The sequence below is a fragment of the Felis catus genome, chromosome D4 (genome assembly GCF_018350175.1).
Source record: "Felis catus isolate Fca126 chromosome D4, F.catus_Fca126_mat1.0, whole genome shotgun sequence".
Classification (NCBI taxonomy): domain Eukaryota; kingdom Metazoa; phylum Chordata; class Mammalia; order Carnivora; family Felidae; genus Felis; species Felis catus.
In genome coordinates this window covers 92,123,291-92,141,734 of record NC_058380.1, presented here as the reverse complement: position 1 = coordinate 92,141,734, position 18,444 = coordinate 92,123,291, and the positions used below count along the sequence as shown (strand labels likewise).

General features: G+C 58.1%; 1 protein-coding gene across 6 annotated transcripts in view; it reads left to right on the top strand.

The window, feature by feature from the left end:
• CAMSAP1 (calmodulin regulated spectrin associated protein 1) overlaps positions 1-18,444 on the top strand; it is a 58,430-nt gene that overhangs the window by 31,621 nt on the left and 8,365 nt on the right. For 5 of the 6 annotated variants that reach the window (XM_045043414.1, XM_045043416.1, XM_045043415.1 and 2 more), the window contains 9 exons: positions 212-292; positions 1,223-1,255; positions 3,817-3,958; positions 11,120-11,259; positions 11,349-11,445; positions 13,849-14,026; positions 14,416-14,507; positions 15,208-15,292; positions 15,973-18,316. In XM_045043414.1, the coding sequence (XP_044899349.1) occupies positions 212-292; positions 1,223-1,255; positions 3,817-3,958; positions 11,120-11,259; positions 11,349-11,445; positions 13,849-14,026; positions 14,416-14,507; positions 15,208-15,292; positions 15,973-18,316 (3,192 nt within the window). The remainder of the gene's footprint in view (positions 1-211; positions 293-1,222; positions 1,256-3,816; positions 3,959-11,119; positions 11,260-11,348; positions 11,446-13,848; positions 14,027-14,415; positions 14,508-15,207; positions 15,293-15,972; positions 18,317-18,444) is intronic. The other variant, XM_023243054.2, reaches the window with a different exon arrangement.

Sequence of the window (18,444 nt, the reverse complement as noted above, 5' to 3'; positions counted from 1 at the left end):
TGCAGGCCAGCTCTGGGGTCTCGCCCAGCACAGACCGTGTAGAATCTGTGTTTCTGCATTTGTGTAATTGGCCGAAACCAGTTATTCTCAACCTGCGTCTGAGAGTCCGACTGCAAACGAGCGAGGCGGGCTCTCTGGGTGGGAGCTGAAGCTACCGATGCAACCCACAGAGAAAGTTGTTACCCTTTTAATGCATTTTTTTCTGCTTCAGGTAAATCTTAAAATGAGAGAGATAACAGAGAAAGAAGTCAAGCTAAAACAGCAGTTATTGGAAAGTCCGGCTCATCAAAAGGTAAAGGGTGCCCTTAACCCTCCCGGAACGCGTCTGGTGATGCTCGCGGTTGTCACGAAGTTTGTCCGAGTCCGCCACGCGCTTCCTCTATTTTCCAGGTCTCTGCCCAGTGGCCCTGGTGGTGGGCGTGACCGTGTGCTCCTCTTTCCTCCCTGCACGGGGGTGGCCTTGTATTTAACTGGGGAGGGCGAGGGAGGAGAGGTCGAGCCCATTGAAGCTCGAGGAGGCGGGGCGTACGGGACAACCTGGGAGTTGGCTTCTAGATTCACCAAATGGGGAGAAAATTGCCTCCTGTCCAGGGTGCCCTTGAAAACCGCATCTGTCCCCCGTGAGGTCCAGCGTAGCCGCTGGTGCGCCTCTGCGAGCCTGCATGGAATTCAGGCAGATGGGTGTGGAAATGACACAGGTGGTGCGCTATGCGTTCTGGTCATTTCCGCCCTTTTCTTCCCCTGTGATCGTGGTTTTTTGCCAAGCGGGTGTGTGACCGAATCCCCATCCCCTAAATGCGCATGAGATATGACCCGGCCACGTCTGCGGTCTCTTGCGACCCCTTACCTGGTCCTCTCACTGCCGGCGGTGCGGGGGGCTGGGGGGGGGGCGTGGGCAGCACACCCCGGGCCGCATGTCTGTGAGCCTCCTTGTCCGTCACGTGGGCACAGGGGACACGCCTGGCACTCCCCGAGTTACAGTTGGCAGCTGTCCTTTGTGGTGGCCGGTCCACGCCGAGCGTCCCGCGGAGGTGCCTGTGTCCCCTCCGCCTCGGTCGTGTGACGATACAGGGCATCCAGGTCATGCGCCCTGGGCGGGTCTCACTTGTCAGAGGACACCCGGCTCTCCTGTGAATATTGTGTGAAAGTGTGCGTGACGCGGTCCGGACGCGGCCCGCCCGCTGACACCGTCTCCTGCCTTCCTTCCCTGCTTCCCGCGCAGTCCCCCTCCAAGTGGTACTGGAAGTTAGTGCCCGTAAGTGACCTCCGCGCACCCGCTGCATCCAGACGGCCATCCTGTCGCAATCACCCGCTTCCATTAAACAGCTGCTCACACCTGAACCTGCCTCTTTTGTCCAATGTCCTCCTTGGTATTGTTGTCACTTTCCCGCAGTACTAGTGAGAACGTGATTCTGGGCTCAGCAGGCTTTCCGTAGACGTGCGCAGTTTGGTTTTGCCAGGTTTTTAGGTAATTTTAGAGACTGAGGGTTGTGTTTCTTCTTACGGACACTTAGTTACTCTTTACGGGAGAACGAACGTACATTCTTTCTTCTCGCAGACACCGGAGGGAAGGAGGGAATGAGACTAGTCTCATTTCCCAAGTTACTGTCTACGTTTTTTGTCCTGACGTTACCTTCCCTGATGGTGGTATCTGATGCGATCTCTCTCAGGAAGTGTCATGTGGGTCGTCCGAGGACGAAGGGCCTTGTGGAAGGGAGGGAGGGGCTTCTGTCTCTAGGGACAGCTCCCTGGGTGTGGGGACCACCCCTGCTGCCCGCCCGCCTGCCCGGGGTGGGGAAAGGGTCTGAGTTAGGTCAGCGTGGATGCAGGCTTTCTGGGATCCAAGTTAACTTCCCGTAAAAGGAAAGTTACGAGCTAGTGACTTGGACCTACCACGTTAGCTGTGCTCCCCACCTGGTGGTGCATTCTGGGAGCAGAACCAGCGTGCTAACGCCATTCCTGTGGAAGAACACCGGCTACTCCAAGGGGTGCGTTTTGCAGTGAAGTCTTAGAACACACCTTTTTGCACACCCCTTCAATTGTCTGTTCCTTTAGTTTAATTACTCAGACCAGGTTATCCTTAGAGTTCTATCATAAAGGAAATACCACGGCTCTAAGCTGGTAAATCCGACCCATGTGAGCAGTGACATGTTCTGCTTTGTGGCCGACTTTGTGGATAATTTTGCTTCTCTTTGAGATGGATCAGTAACAAAGAAGAGGAAAGCATTTCTGTGAATCTTCACGTGTCTCTTAACTTCCCGAATCCTGAAGGCCACAGCGCTAAGTATGAACTTGTGTTATTTAGCGAAGAGAGCGTCAGAAGTGGAGCTGTCCTGTAGGAAGCAAAGTCTCAGCGGAGGGGTTTGTAGAAGCTGAAAACCGTGACCAAGGGCAGTGAGCGTCCAGGTCTCCTCGGAGACGCTGGTGGCCATGGCTGTGCCTCCAGCACACAGCGCGCGGGCCAGTGAGGACGAGCACGGGCGGGTGTGGCCAGGCCGGCAGGCTTGGATGGTTCGGCCCGCTGCTCTGCAGCCTGGAGGTCTTAGGAACCTGACTCGAAGGTCCTACACGGGCTCCCTGGGCCCCGGAGTTCAGCCGTGTCCCCTGATTTTAGTTACACACATGCCATCTGTGCTCAGTGGAGAAACCATTTGCTTCACCGCATGCCGTGTGCTCCGTCCCATGTGTGCCGTGTGGTCTGTGTGGAAGCCTGGCCTGGAGCATGCCCCACGCCCTGCATGCCGCACCCCGGGCCCGCCGCGGGCCTCGAGAAACAAGTTAAGGTCTCCGTCAACACAGACTTGAGTGACTCAGAATAAACCGCATTCCCGTTTTGAAAGAATGCGTTAGGCATGTTTTATACCCGATCCCAGCATCGATTACCCTGTGTATTTATTCAGACGACTTTAAATTCTCGACTGCCGAGAGATGGTTTTTCTTCGGGCTGAACCCATCTGTGCAGCTCTCAGCGACCCACAGTCGTTAGCACAGACTGCCGGTTTCCTGTCTCCCGCTTCTGTCGTGTATTTTCTCCCGCTGGAGAAGGCGCGTGCAGACCGGAAGCGTTAACGCAGGAGGGACGGAGTGCGCGGCAGGACGTCTGGGACAGGCCCCCCTTCCCCGGACGGCTTGCGTGTCTGCACGCTCGGAACCTGACGCGGTGCCGTGGGGGCCGCGCGGAGAGGCTCGGGGTGGCGTGCATACCCTGCCCTCCCGAGGCGCAAGTGTGGAAACCTTGGAAAAGCACCTGTTTTACGTGGCACCTCGCGTGCGTTCGGTTTCCTGACGCTTCGTTGCAGTTATTAAAGGGTCTGGTGGACGTTTTCTATGAAATTTTGTCAAGCCGGTCTGGGGAGTTTCTCAGACCAGACGTTAACGTCGTTGTGCACGTTTCTTACTGGCTGAGGTTCGTGCCGATGATGCGGAGGAAAGGAACAGTCAGGTGGGTCTTCGCAGCATTAGGGTGGTCACTGCTTAACTTGTTTCTCGCTTGCTCAGAGGATGCGGCTTTTGGTAGCGTAGCCACACATTCCGTGTCCGGTCTCACGCGCCCTGTAGCGTGGGACAGCCTCGGCACCGTTAGCAGCTAACTGCTGTCCCCCAAGTGTGGCCGTGGCGCTCAGTTCCCTGGATCTTGACGTGTGTGTCCAAGGCCGAGTACGTCATCCAGGCGTGTGAGCTTTTCCATATGATCGCCATTGTTCGAAACATCATCCCGCGGGCATCGGGGCAGTTCTAGATTTAACGGCCTGCCCGTAGCGGCCGGGGTCGTGGAGGCACGTCACGCGTGGACCATTCCCCTTCTATCGCCCGCAGGTGCGCTATCGCCGAGAGCACCTGTCCGCGAGGCAGCCGCCCTACTTCCCGCTGCTGGAAGACCTGATGAGAGACGGCAGTGACGGGGCCGCCCTCCTGGCCGTGGTCCACTACTACTGCCCGGAGCAAATGAAGCTGGATGGTGAGTGCGGAGCGCCCCCCGGGGTGGGCGCGAGGCCCGGGCAGCGTCACGTGCAGCCTGATGCACACGCGCAGAAGCCTGAGAAGTGGCTCGCTGAGACGCCAGCTGGGACGTTAGCGGGTCGTGTGCTCACGCTTAACCTGCAGCTGTATCTCGTGCAGAAATTGTAGAGTGTTGAGTGTACGTGACTTCTCTTAAGTTTCAGAACGGGGAGGACTTTGTCCATCCCGCTACAGCTGATGTAAAGCACCTAGAAGCCGCTTGGGGGCTGGGAAGGTGCAGAGTCCGTCTCCGAGTGGCTCGTGCACGAGTGGTGCCGGTGCCAGCGTGTGTCTTAGGCGCTCCCCGCCCGACAGTGGCCGCGTGCGGGGCCTCGGGAACGGGAATTCTGGTTTACCTTGTGCTGAGCGTCCTTCTTTCTGAAGGAGGGAGGTACGGGCCAAGAGCACGGCCAGACGACTCCCCCGCCCGTGAAATACTTGTCTTAGATCCTGGCACCAGAGGACGGAGCAGGGGTCGGTCCTGCTCCAATACAAGAGTGCTGGATAGAGCGTCTTTTATAAATAAAACAACAGCAGAACTTGAAGGAGTGGGAGAGGCTCAGGTTCCAGAGGGTCTCTGCTCTGGAGTGCCAGTCCCGAGTCCTGTCTGGTCTCCGGTGCCCCTCTAGCCTTGGGGCTGCGTGTGGTTGGGGGCAGTGACCAGGACCCTGGGCGGGGCTAGGAAAGGCCCATCTGCCGGCCTGGGAAAGATGCCGGAGATGTGTCGGATGCCAGGGGCCCCGGGCCCTGGGCCGGGGATCTTTCTTGAGGAGACAGAGCTGCCAGACTGCATCACGGACGGGGAGGGGCTGAACTAGACGCTGCCCGTGTGGCGAGGGGAGGGTTCTCGTGGAACTGAGTCTCGCACTAGTGGGAGCCCTGGGTCACGGCAGGAGGGAGGTCTGCTGTATGGGGGGTGCCCCGGCCGCTGCGCGTGAGCCCAGTGGGAAAGGAGGACCACGTGGGCCGACAGCCTGCGCAGAACCAGCAGAGGCGACAGACGGGCCTGGCACCCGGGGGTGGGCGGAAAGGATGTTGGAAGGAGACACCGGATGCTCGCGGTGACGGCGGACAGGAGGGAGGCGGTGGGAACACTAAGACAGACAGGGGAACGAGCTTGTTGAACGTGTGATGGAACTTTCCGGGGCCCTCAGCACCTGGTTCTGTTGTCCTCTGCGTCCTCGGTATTGCCCAGGTCTGCCTGCGGTTCGCCAGGTCGGGCGGTTCCTGCCGATCCGTTGGGGTCTTGAGACAAAGCAGACTCCTGGCAGGAGGGGGCCCTTACGAAGGAGGAGGAGTAGCCCGCAAGGACGTGGTGGTGTGTCAGGCCTCGTCGCGTCTGGCCCTGGCACGCTGGCGGGTCAGAAACACGACGGACGTTCAGGAGCAGCGAGCGGACTCACTCCCGAGCTCGGTCACGGGGCCTGGCTGACGAAGCAGGTACGAGTGGAGGAAGGCCACGGGACGTGGAACACGAGAGTCACGGGCATGGGCCAGCGTGCCGACCGCGACGCCGTCCGCTCTTTGAGAATAGCCGAGCCCGGAAGCGTGTGTAAAAAGTGGACTTGACCGTGGCCCCAGAAGAAGCCTCAGCGGCTCGCAGACCACGACAGGTTTCCCGCGGCGCGGCAGAGCGCGAAGTCTTTCTCCAAACCTCTCAACTCTTCAGTGCTCGGAAACCAAAGAGGATGCTGTCACGTGCTTGTGGCTCAAAGTCGCAGGCTCGGCGCAGTCGTCTAGCGCGGGCTGCACGAGGGGCAGGGTTTTCATCCGTTTTGTTCAGGGACGCGTCCCAGCCAGCAGACCTGGCGCCTGGGACACGCCGGTGTTGAGGAGACAACTGACTGCATAATGGGCGAGCACCACACGCACGCACACACGCACGCCAGAGCTGGTGGCCTCAGGGCACGTTCTGGAAAATGAGCGCGAACTCGGTCATCTCGTGCGGTAGAAAAGAGGTAAAGCCAAAGAACGCTGAAGGAAGGAGAGTGGGGGGTGGTCTTCTCTCTCCCGCCAGTCGGAGATCACGACACCAGGAAGGGGCTGAAGCGCAGGTTCCGTCTGGGAGGAGACGGGGCACGTCTGGTCTCGGAGCAGCCGGCACCTCGTGAGGGAGCGGCGAGGAGGGCAGGGGGCTCGTGCCAGGGCAGCGGGCCGGCTCGCTCCTGCAGAATCCCGCAGAGGCCGGGGAACGGACGCGCCCGGGGCGTGGGACACCGCGGCGATCTCCTCCCCACACGCCTCAGAGATGGGCCCGCGCTCCCGGGGCAGCTGAGCCAGACGGCTCGAGGCCCAGACGTGTCGCACACGGCCCGGCAGGTACGAGGTGATCGCCGCGTCGGTGCTCTGTGTAAAATCCTTCACGCTTGGAGGCGAGCCTGATCTCCGTCCGCCTGCCCCAGGAGGCTGCGGACATTCCAGCCGGGGAAGGAGTCACTGACGGGTAGAGAGGACTTGGTTCATAAACGCAGTGGAATATCGGGCGGCCACAGAAAGAGCGGAACCCTGCCATCTGCGACCACGTGGGCGGACCTGGAGGCTGTTGGGCTGAGTGAAGTAAGAACAAGGAAATAATGAAGGTAAATGGTGTGCGATTTCACGTGTGTGGAGCGTGTAAAGAGCAAAGCCGAAGTCGCCGTAAATGCAGAGAACCAGCTGGTCATTGTGGGGTGGGCGGGCGCGGACAAAAGAGCCGGAGGGCGAAGGGGCACACACGGAACAAGCCACAGGACGAGGGGCACGGGGACGATCGCGGTATCGGAGCGACTTCGTCCGGTGACAGACGTGAGCGCACCTGCGCGGTGAGCGTTTCCTGACGTGTGTGGCCACCGGACTGCTGTGTGACACTCTGACGTGTGAGGGGTGTCAGCTCGTCTCCCGTGGCTCCTGCTTGCTCTCGCCGTCTCAAGTGGAACGAAGGTGCTTGAAGACCTTTGCTTTTTACCGGCGTTTCTTCGTGTTAGTGATTTTTCAAGGGAGCGTGTTTTATATCTCGTTTCGTGTCGTCTTACCGACTTTGTGTCGTTGACTAAGTAAGTGGATATACAGTGCTAAAAAACCGGGAAGGACGCTTCTCTGCAGAATCTGGCCTCGGGCAAAGACCCACAGCCGCTGCCCTTGGGCGGCTATCACTGAGACCCCTGCCGCCGCCCGCCCCCCTACCGTGAGGCCCACGTCCCGGTGCCCCGCGCTCGACTCTGGGTGGCCACGGATCCCCCGACACTTGAGGAAGGCACCGGTGTGAACACGAGGCCAAGTCCGCAGGGGCCCCGCAGGCGAGAGAGGACGGCGGCCACGGACTGGGCGCTGGAGGAGAGCGTCTGGAACACGGTGTCCTGGACGGAGGTGCGCCGTAACTGGGCAGAAGCGGGCCCGTGGAGAGAAAACGTGGCTGCTGAAATTTAAGAGTTCACGGAGGTGCGTGGGGCGCCTGGGTGGCTCCGTCGGTTGAGCGTCTAACTTCGGCTCAGGTCACGGTCCCGTGGTTTGGGGTTCAGGCCCTGTGTCAGGCTCTTCTGCACTGTCAGTGTGGATCCTGCTTGGGATTCTCTCGCTCCCTCTCTGTCACTCCCCTGCTCGATCTCTGTCTGTCTCTGTCTCTGAAAATAAATTAAGAGTTTACTGAAGTGTTAGATGACAACTTTAAAGAAATCTCCTGGAAAGGACATCTAAAAATCAGAAGGGACGGTGGGAGAGAAGAGGCGGAAAAGCGAGAGGCTCAGTCCAGGAAGACCGGACAGGAAGGTGGGAGGACTTACCCTGGACGCATACGACATGTGCAGGAAACTGCATGTTAGGAGCCACTGCCCACGTGTGACGGACGCTGTCGGCCTGCTGCTGCCTCGATGCCACCCACCAAGGCCCCGGCCCCTGCTGCCGTGGACGCGCTCCCACGTGGGGGTCAGGCTCGGCGCCTTTGCTTTCTGACGTCGGGCCCTCCCTGCCCCTGCCCTGCTCCCCGCAGCAGCTCGCCGTGAGTCCTGGACAAAGGAGGACCCGTTTGTCGTCCTTGGAAGAAGATCTAAGCTGTTTTCTCAGATGCCGATAATCAGTATAAAAATTGTGATTTCCTTTGTTCATTTATTGCCAGCCCAATACATAATTTTTTTTTTTTTTTTTACAGAAATGGACAAAGTAAGGTAAACATTCGTGTGGAAGAGTAAAGGCCTAAGGGATGAAATTAACCCCTGTAACGTTTTATTTGCACGTGTTTATGTTTACAGAAGAACGCACAAGGCATTCTTGGCTGTACGTTTATCCACATGCCCCTGTTGTTACATTTTGTCACACGAGCTCTGTTTCTGCCTCTGAGCCGTGTGAGAACAACCTGGGGGACAAAGGCACTCTCTGATCGCCGCGAACACCGGGGAAGCTAACGGCGACGCGGCACTGTCTCGCGGTCCGAGCGGTTTGTCACTTGTCCCAGTAGTGTCCTTTGTGGCCGTTGCTCCCACTGCGGGTTGTGGCCCGGCTTTACTCCCTCTAGGTGGCTGTCAGGCGGTTCCGTCATTCTTGTCTTTCTTGGCTTCGGCCTTGTGAAGAGTACAGGCCATTTGGTTTGTCGGATGTCCCCGTTTGGGTCTGTCCCGTGTTTCCTCTGATTAGATTCTGGCAAGAGTGCCGCCAAAGTGATGCGCCGTCCCGGTGCATTTGACTGGGGACGTGAGGTCAGGGCGCCCTTGGCTCAGGCGGTGTCGCTGGGCTTCTCCAGTCTGAGGTCGCTGGTTTTCGCTTTCTTGTCAGTCATTTGGGGAACTGGCTCTGAGACCAAACAAACGACCCGTTTCCCAGCAGACTTTGACCCGCTGGTGGTCCCGTCCACGGGGAGTTGGCTCGCCCTGTCCTCCTCCTCTGTTTGTCAGCTGGCCTGTCCCCACAAGGGAGTGGGGTGCCTTCTTGCCACTTGTTCATGGGTTGGTTTGCACCACGAGGGCCCCGTGGCTTCTTGTCCGTTCAGCAGATGAGAACCCACGTGTTCACTGTTTTGTTGTAATCTACAACAAATCTAGTGCCGGTTTTGGGCAAGGTGATTTTGAAGAATGAGAGTGTGGGTACTTGGCTTGACAAAGACCAAGTTTGGTTTAACTTTACTTTGGCTAAACTGCTGTGGTTTGGGCCCCGGAGAGTCACGTGGCCCGAAGGAGCCCGGCCAGCGACGTTCCGGGGCGCATAGCACTGTGGACGAGTGGCCATCTGGCTTCAGTCCACATGAGATGGGCGTCCCTGCCTTGGGTGACAGATCTCTGCCCGAAAAGCAAAACATAGTAATTTTGAGAGGAAAACACGGGAAAATACCTTTAGGACATTGGTGTTGGGATGGATTCCTGAGATTACAAGAAGAAAAGCACAAGCGATAGAAAAGATTTTATTACATTTAACCACGCGAGAATTCGGCGTGCTGACGGAGGAACTGTGTGAAAATTAAGGGACGAGCTATATCCATGGAAAAGTATTTGGAACGAACACAAATTGACAAAGGACCGTCACACGACTGTTTTGTGGCCATAGCAGGTAAAGAATTTGTACAAATTAGACGAAGTTGAACAACCTAGAGACAGAGAGAGAGCAGGCTTGTTGCAGAAGCAGAAGTGGAGAGTGACACTGTGCCCGTGGTCACGGACGTGCTGCTTCACGAGGGGGCGTCTCACCCCCATCCAACTGGCAGCGACCCACAGGGCTGCCAGCACCGGGCGGCCGGGTGTGCGGGGCGCAGAGGGCACATGCAGATTTGGTTCTCGCGTGCAAGAGTGCAAACTGTGGAGCGCTGTCCAGCTGTTCAGACGAGCGCCTGGAATCTACCCCCATCAACGTACACGGACTTGGACACAGCGCTGAGTTTGGGGGACGGACAGGCTGCAAACGGGAGGCGCAGTGTGGGATGGCGAGCGTAGGTTCAAGAGAGCCAGGTCCAGAGGGTAGTGTTTGTGGACGCGCACCGTCCGTGGCCGCGCGGACCGCGAGCGGGAAGCGGTCTCCGGCGGAGGAGAGCCTTGCCGTGGGGGTGCGGGTGCTGTGCCGTCTCATTGCTGAAGGAAGAGATCTGAATCAGATAAGGTGTGGTGTTAACGCTTCCGTCTGAGCGGACGATCCTTGGGAGTCTGATCCCGATGTCTGTAATGTTTCATAATCAGAGCATAAAGTAAGGAAGCAGCTGTTAGCGGTGCCCGGGCGCGGAGTCACTCCGCCCGTTAGCCGTGTCAGTGCATGGTCAGTCCGCTTAGAACACTGTTTTGTGTTGATCGTGCAGGACGCGGCGGAGGACTGACTTCATCGTCGTGAATTTGGGGCACCGCAAATGTAATCTGTGCTTCTGAACTCTTCCCGGTGATTTCTTCTGAAGAATAAAATTATTTTAAAAAATTATTTTTAAATCGGTTCTTTTCTTACTTACGTGTATTGGCAGGCAGAGTTCTCTCAAGTCATCTGCACGGCTCCTTCAGTTTTAGTCTGAGCTGCGCGAGGCTGTCTGGCGGTGCTGGTCCGGTGGGGGCGCCACCAGCCTGCAGAGCAGCGCCCCAGATGCCGCCGACCAGCCGTCCCCAGCCTCTTTCATGGAGGGAGACCTGTGCTACGCGTCGTCTCCTGGTTTGGGGGGAACAGTGGTATTCTGGACTACTCCTTGGGTAGCCTGCCCCCCCCCCCCCAGTGGAGATGACCTCATGCAAGGGGTCCAGCTGGTGCAAGAAACTTGGTAAAATGTTAACAGCTTTATGCAGCAATGTCCTTTATAAACTGAAAAGTGACGGTACTCTCCATTCTGGAACCGCAGGCTTAAGATCTCAAAGTTTCTGGTATGCTTTTTTAGATGTTAACAACTAAATTCAGACCCTAGAGATTCTCCGGTCTTTTTCTTGAGTGCTTACTTTCTTTTCTGTGTTTCTTGTTACTTGTTCTACTTATTACAGTGTTTAAATGTCTTAATGTTATTTTTTTAAACATCACTATTCCCTTCATTTAAAATGTTTCCGTTTCAAATTGTGTGTATATATACACGTGTGTGTGTGTGTCTATATATACACACATACATACACACACACACGTATATATACAGATGTAAATGCAAACACACTTGTGAAGCAGCGTGTGTCTGATAAACTGTAGTTTTCTCTTTGCCCGTCAGATATATGCTTGAAGGAGGTAACGTCGATGGCTGACAGTCTGTATAATATTCGGCTTCTGAGGGAGTTCTCGAATGAGTATCTTAACAAATGCTTTTATCTCACCTTAGAAGACATGCTGTATGCTCCCTTAGTGTTGAAGGTAATCATGAATTATTAAAGACACATTTTTTAAAACCATCGATGAATGAACTGTTTACCGTGTCCCTGTTTTTGTTTGTTTTCTTTCAGCCGAACGTTATGGTTTTTATTGCCGAGCTCTTCTGGTGGTTTGAGAATGTCAAACCAGATTTCGTTCAGCCCAGGGATGTTCAGGAACTGAAAGATGGTGAGTGAAAACCTTCTGGGAATCGATGGCCGTTTCCTCCCAGAGATGCCGAATACAGTGCTCCAGAGGCGCCCTTGGCGGGTCTCCGCCTTGTCATCGTCAGTGGCGTTTACGTGGCTTCCTCTGGGAATACAGAGACCTGCGCTGTCCTCATAGCTGCGTGTCTGCAGCTCTCGCATCGTGTCCTAGAGCTTTTCCCAGCGTGCCGCTCTGGGTCTGTGCTTGTCCCGTAAGATCAGAATCCGGCTCGTCCGGAGAGTGATTGGCCTCCTCGGTTGGGAAGAATGCGGCTCTAGTCTTGTCTGTGGGGCAGAAAAAACTGTGTTTGCCACGGGGTAGGACAAATCTGTAAGGACTTCAGAAGATAGTATGGAAGGGTGCCTGGGTGGCTCCGTCGGTTAAGCTCAGTTAAGTCCGACTTTGGCTCAGGTCACGTTCTCACGGCTCGTGAGTTCGAGCCCCGCATCAGGCTCTGTGCTGCCAGCTCGGAGCCTGGAGCCTGCTTTGGATTCTGGGTCTCCCTCTCTCTCTGCCCCTCCCCTGCTCCAGCTCTGTTTCTCTCTCTCTCAAGAGTAAATACACATTAAAAAGGAAAAAAAAGACAGTATGGAAGAATGTGTTCGTGTCCTTGCGATTCCATAGAAAGAATCTAAAAAGCCACAAAGGAAACAGTTAGTAACACAGACACCTTAAAATTGAGACTTTGTTTTCATTGAAGGGAGATAAAGAGTTAAAAAAAAGAAAACTAGCTATAAAGGGGAAAAGACACTCCTAGAACTTACAACAGATACCTGTACCCAGAGCGTATACTCAGTACCCAGATCGTATAAAAAGCTTGTTCATACCAATGAGAAAAAAAAACAAACAAACAGAAAAAAAGCAAAAGACTTGCACAGGTACTTCCATAAAGCGGCGCTCCAAATGCCCAGCAAATGCACGCAGAGATGCTTCGCCTAATCGGTAACGGAACGGTGACCGACACATGTCCCCGCCGTGTTGGCCGCAGGCTACTCGAACGGTGCCAGGGCTTGGGGAAGAATGCGGGTACATTTCCCTGTCCTTGTCACTGGCTTCCCCAGCTCAAGAACCTTAGCATCATCTCTTGCTTGAGAGGCTGGTCGCCTGTTCTGCCTCTGCAGAGGGCCTCGTCCTGGTCCCTGCCCATTTGCTCTCCTTCCCACTGTGTCCTGTGAGGTCGCGTGCTGCGCATGACCCCTCTCTGTGCACCGGACCCTGAGTGCCTTCCCGGGAGTCTCCGACCGCCCCCGCCCCCCTGGGGTTTCACCCCGAGGTGTTGAGCATCGCCTGGGAGCAGGGCCGGCGCTGGAGGCGGAGATGGGCAAACTCGTGGCGTTTCGCTGCAGGGTGTGGTGACGACGCGCGCTCTGGCCTGGAAGGGCTGCCCTCCGAAGGATGGTGGTGGTTTTTCAGACACAGCGGGAGGGAGGCTTGGAGGCAGCAGGGCAGGGAAAGGGGGCACGGCGGGGTTCACGGGTCACCGGCCCACCCCGGCGCCTCTCTGCTGTAAGGCACGTCCCTGGCATCACGTGGGTGGCGTGGGCACCTGCTGGCCGCTTTCGGCTACAGGCGTGGCTGAGCCCTGCGGACGGGAAGGCGGACTCGAGGCGGGACGTGTGTCCGTCTGCTTCGGTGAGTCACTGGTCCTCCCACGGCGGGTCTGAGAGACTTGACGTGCCACCACGTGGGCATCTGGCTTCTCGGGGACCGGTCCCTCTGAGGGGCTCTGTGCCGGCCCCGGGGGAGCCTGCCTTTCGCCTCCCCATGTAGGTGCAGCCCTGCCCCGGCCCCTTCGTGCGCGGGCGCACCGTGCCTGCGTGGCGGGGCTGACGACAGGCCGGCTGGCCGCAGCCTGCGGCATCTGTCCGCGTTCAGAGTTGCCCCACCTGTTAAGCGGGCCTGGGCTTCTCTTCTGTCAGCAGGCGTCGTGGGGCTGCAGGGGCCCAGCGTCCGCCTCTGCGTGTCTCCCACTGGGACCTGTAGTCCGCGTGGCGGTGCCTGTGGAGGGGCCCTTGGCTGCTCTGCACCCCCTTCGGAGCCCGTGTGCCACTCGGGCGGGGTGTGCCCCCAGGTCAAAGCGTGCCACGTCTAGAACCCTCCTCCCCCTGAGAGCTGTGGGATGTGGTGGTTTGTGTTTTACTTGGGTGGGTGACCTGGGGTGCCCCTGACCACCGGACCCCTGGTTCTGGGCTGAGGCTCTGTGTCCCTGCTAGTGGTCGGGGCCGCCGGCTGGTTCCCGCCCTGCCGGTGTTGCAGCTTTCACTTTCGGCAGTCGTCTTGTTTTGGGAGAAGTCTGCGGGACGTTTCATTTTTTAGGTGCTTCTTGCTAATGTTTTCGGTAACTGCGAATAACACGGACGTTTCTGTAAATTGCCATTTGTGCAGCTAAAACGGTGTCGCACCACAAGAGTAGTCGGCCTCCCGTTCCCATCTCCAATGCCACCAAGCGCAGCTTCCTGGGCAGCCCCGCGGCGGCGAGCCCGGCCGACTTGCAGCCCCCCGCTGCCCTGCCAGCCGAAGGCGGCCACAGGCACCGCCTGCACCCCGAGGAGCCCGAGCACCTGTGAGTCCCCGTCCACTTCTCTTGTCCAGTTAGTTTGCACTCAGAATCGCAGTTCGTGTTCTGCAGGGGTGATGGGGAAAGTGGGGGGGGGGGGGTTGGCCATGGGAGGCCTCCCCCCGCTTGCCTTCTGCTTCCGGCAGCCCCAGGCAGGGGAGGGTCTGCACAAGCCACTGTGTCCCCGAGTGGCACTTTTGGGATATTTATCTTGGTACTCTTGGCTAATTTTTATAATAATTAACTTTTCCCAAAGAACCTGTGATTTTCTCGTATGTTGCCGTGATTCATGATTCTGTCTGTGGTTTATTCTCTGTGGTTTATTACATACATTTGCCATTGAACTTGAAGACTGATACACTGGTGATTCTCTTTTCCTGTTCTTTCCCATTCAGGGGGAAAGGCGCCTCTGCCTTTAGCCCGTCACACCCTTTACTGCCTCTGAGACAGAGACAGCAGAAGACCGCGCAGGGGGAGGGCCTTCCTGGTAAGAGCACACGTCCCCTGCACCTGCCTTGGTCTTTTGTCCCTCCTCCTGCAGCCTATGCATTAGGTGATGGTCCTCGGGGGGATATTCCTACTCTGATTTGGTCATTCTAGTCCGGAAAATTTTAATTTGTGTGGATATTTCCTAGAATGTATAGTCTTTATGGTGAAAGTATCATTTTTTTTTTAAACACTTATTTATTTTTGAGAGACGGAGCACGATTGGGGGAGGGGCAGAGAGAGGGAGGTACACAGAGTCCAAGGCAGGCTCCAGGCTCTGAGCTGTCAGCACAGAGCCCAACACGGGGCTCGAGCCCGCAAGCCGGGAGATCATGACCTGAGCCGAAGTCAGCTGCCCAACCACTGAGCCACCCGGGCACCCCTGGTGAAAGTATCATTAATTACGTGAAGCATACAGAAAATTGTTCTGTCGTACCTAATAAGCAAGGACTTGCACGTATGGATGTTGAGTTAGAGGTCCGATGGTCTCATGTCATGATTTGGACTAAATACTAAGTCATGTGTTACTTACTGAAACTCTTGAAGGCTGTATTGTGGTTGTCATTGTTTTTCTTGGGCAGTTCTGGTATACTGAATTACGGTGCGTTTCCTTGAGAAATTTCCGTATTAGGTTGCAAGAATTTGAGATGCTACGAAGTCAGCTGCTTAATACCAAACGCCCTGCTTCCTCCTCCCTGCAGATCAGCGACACCGGTCCAATTCTTTAACCCGAGTGGATGGCCAGCCACGAGGTGCAGCAGTAGCATGGCCAGAAAAACAAAACAGGTGAACTCTGTGTTTCAAGGAAGTTTCTGTGTGAAACGTTCATCAGGTTAACCTTGCCCTTCTCCGGAGGGGGTCCAGGGGCCGCTGGGCTCGCCGAGACCCACCCAGGGGGTCCGTGGCTCAGAACCGTTTCCTCACGGTGCTGGGGTGTCCTCTCCTCGGTTTTTGTCATTCTTGTGACAGATCGAATCCCGAGGCAGACGGCAGAGAGGATCACGAGAGTGTTTCACTCCACATAAGCTTTTCCAGTTCAGAAAATACGGTCATACCTCACGGGATGGCTTTCTGGCCATAATCTTTTTTGTTTTTGAAATGTTTCAGCTCTAACGTTAGCACCGTAAACATTGGTATCGATATATAATACTAGCTTCTGTGCTGCCGGAGCGAGCACTCAGTGAGCGTATGATGAAGACTCTTTGAGGGCCTCGGCAGCTTTTAAGGGCACAAAGAGGTCCCGGGACCTCTTCATGCGCAAACCGAGTGTTCCCCTAAGTGTTTGGGAACTGCCGGACTTGAGCTGGTCTCTGTTGTCCTCTGCTCTGGGGAAGGGTTTGCTTAAATCCCCTAGACGTAAGGCCGGTGCTCTCTTTTCGTAACTAGTGCCTTGTCTCTCCGTGTGTTTGAGTCCCCTTCTCGAATAGACGGTGGCGTGTCCAACAGGCTCTTTCCCCACGTTGCAGGCCTGTGTCTCAGCCAGCGCCCTTTGCTCTCCATCACGCTGCCAGCTGTGACCTGGACCCCGGCTCCGGTGACAGTGTCAGCCTGGCCCGCTCCATCAGCAAGGATAGCCTGGCATCCAGTGTCATTAACCTGACTCCGCAGAACCAGCCCCAGCCCGCAGCGCTGAAGACCGATGGCAAAAGCCTCCTGAACGACGTCCACATCGAGGATGAAGAGCTCGTGGCCGTCATCAGAACGGACGTGGCTCCCCATGGTGGCGACCGGGGCCTGCCGGCAAGTGCCAGGTCTCCCCAGAGATTGGCGGACACCCTAGAAAGGAAGCCTGAGACTTTCTTCCTGGAGCCCTTGATGCCGGCCGTGCTTAGGCCGGCCAAGGAGAAGCAGGCGATCGCCAAGGAGGACGAGTGTGGAGAGGGGCGGCCACGGAGCTTCGCCTCTAAGAGACCCAGCGAGGGCCACCAGCCCCTGGTGCGCAAGAGGGCGCCCAGCAGTCACGGCGGCCGTGACCCGACCAGGACTTTCACCCCGATCTCCTGTCCGGAACCTCCCGCGGGCGTGGACCCCGTGCCCGCTGAGACGGGGCCGCAGGCGGTGAGCGATTTCGATCCGTCACCCCGGGGACAGTCTGCCGACGGCTTCTTTCTCCACGTGGCCAGGGCCGCTGACGACGCGGAGGGCAGGTTCTGCATCAGCTGTGCCAGGAGCCCCGGCGCCCACGACCCCGAGCCGTGGGCCGTGCTGAGGCAGGACTCGGACTCTGACGTCGCAGACCTGGAGGAAGCCGAGCAGGACTTGGTCGGCGAGGACCACCCCGTGGTGATGGCCGGGTACGTCGGCGAGGAGGAGTCGGCGAAGCTGCAGGAGGACATGAAGGTGAGGGAGCACGAGGACAAGGACGACGCCAGCGGCCGCTCGAGCCCCTGTCTGAGCGCCGTGTCCCAGGTCAGCGGCGTCTCCGCGGCCAGCGGCAGCGTGAAGATGACGAGCTTCGCGGAGCGGAAGCTCCAGAGGCTCAACAGCTGCGAGACCAGGTCCAGCACCAGCAGCTCCCAGAAGACCACGCCGGACGCCTCGGAGAGCTGCCCGGCCCCGCTGACCACGTGGAAGCAGCGGCGGGAGCAGAGCCCGGGCGGGCCGAGCGCGGACCACGCCAGCCTCCTGGCCTCCGAGCTGGTGCAGCTGCACATGCAGCTGGAGGAGAAGCGCAGGGCCATCGAGGCGCAGAAGAGGGAGGTGGAGGCCCTGTCCGCGCGGCAGCGGCTGAAGCTGGGCAAGGCCGCCTTCCTGCACGTGGTCAAGAAGGGGAAGGCGGACGGCGCCGCCCCGCCGCGCCAGCCCGGACGCCCGGCGGGCGAGCGTGCGCGGCACGACGGGGAGGACTTCGACGGGGCCTCCGGGACGGAGGAGCTGGCCGCGAAGGAGGAGGGGAGGGAAGGCGCCCTGCAGTCTCCGGACGTGGACGCCGAGAGCCCGGTCTTCCTGCAGCATAAGGCGACGGCCCCGGCCGCGCCGCACGAGCTGGAGAAGGGCCGGGCGCTGTCCGCCGCGCTGCTGGAGGACGCCGGCCAGGCGGTGGACGCGAGCGAGTGCGACCTGTCCATCGAGAAGCTGAACGAGACCATCAGCACGCTGCAGCAGGCCATCCTGAGGATCTCGCAGCAGCAGGAGCAGCTGCTCATGAAGCCGCCCGCGGCCCCGGCCCCGGCCCCGGGCCCCAAGCACGGCGGCCCGGACCAGCAGGTGCGCGCGGCCATCCACTTCGTGGAGCCGCTCTCCCCGCCCGGGACGGCCGCTCACCGCAAACCTCCTCGTCTCGGCCAGGCTCGGAATTCCCGCTCCGGGAGGCCGGCCGAGCTGAAAGTCCCCAAGGACCGGCAGGCCTCCTCCCGCAGCAAGACCCCGACGCCCAGCGTGGAGAGCCTCCCGCACCTGCGGCCCTGCCCGCCCCGCACCCCCTCCGACCCGGGCTGGGACGGGGTTGCAGAGCCTGGCGGTGACCCTCCCGAGAAGTACTTCTTTGACAGCTACCGGCTCCACGATGAGCACAACCAGCGGACTCTTGTCTTGTCTTCTTCCAAAGACGCAAATATTCTGTCCGAACAGATGAGCCTCAAAGAAGTTCTGGAAAGCGGCGTGAAGGAGGTGGGGCTCGGCTGCCCCTCGGTCTCAGGGAAGGAGAACGTCCCTGTGGATGAGGCCCCCAGAGGCAAGGCCAGTCTCATCGAGGTGGACCTCTCGGACCTGAAGGCCCCTGACGAGGACGGGGAGACGGAGGGCCCTCAGAGCGCCGTGGACCTCGCCGGTGAAGGCGACCAGAAGCCGGGGGTCGGCTTCTTCTTCAAGGTAAACTGCTCCCGGCATCTTCTCAGCTGGCGGGTCAGGACCGTACGCTCAGAGCGGGGCCGGCGGACCTCCCCCACCGCCCCCCGAAGGGCCAGGGAGGGATCCGAGCCCCCCACCCCATGTCGCGA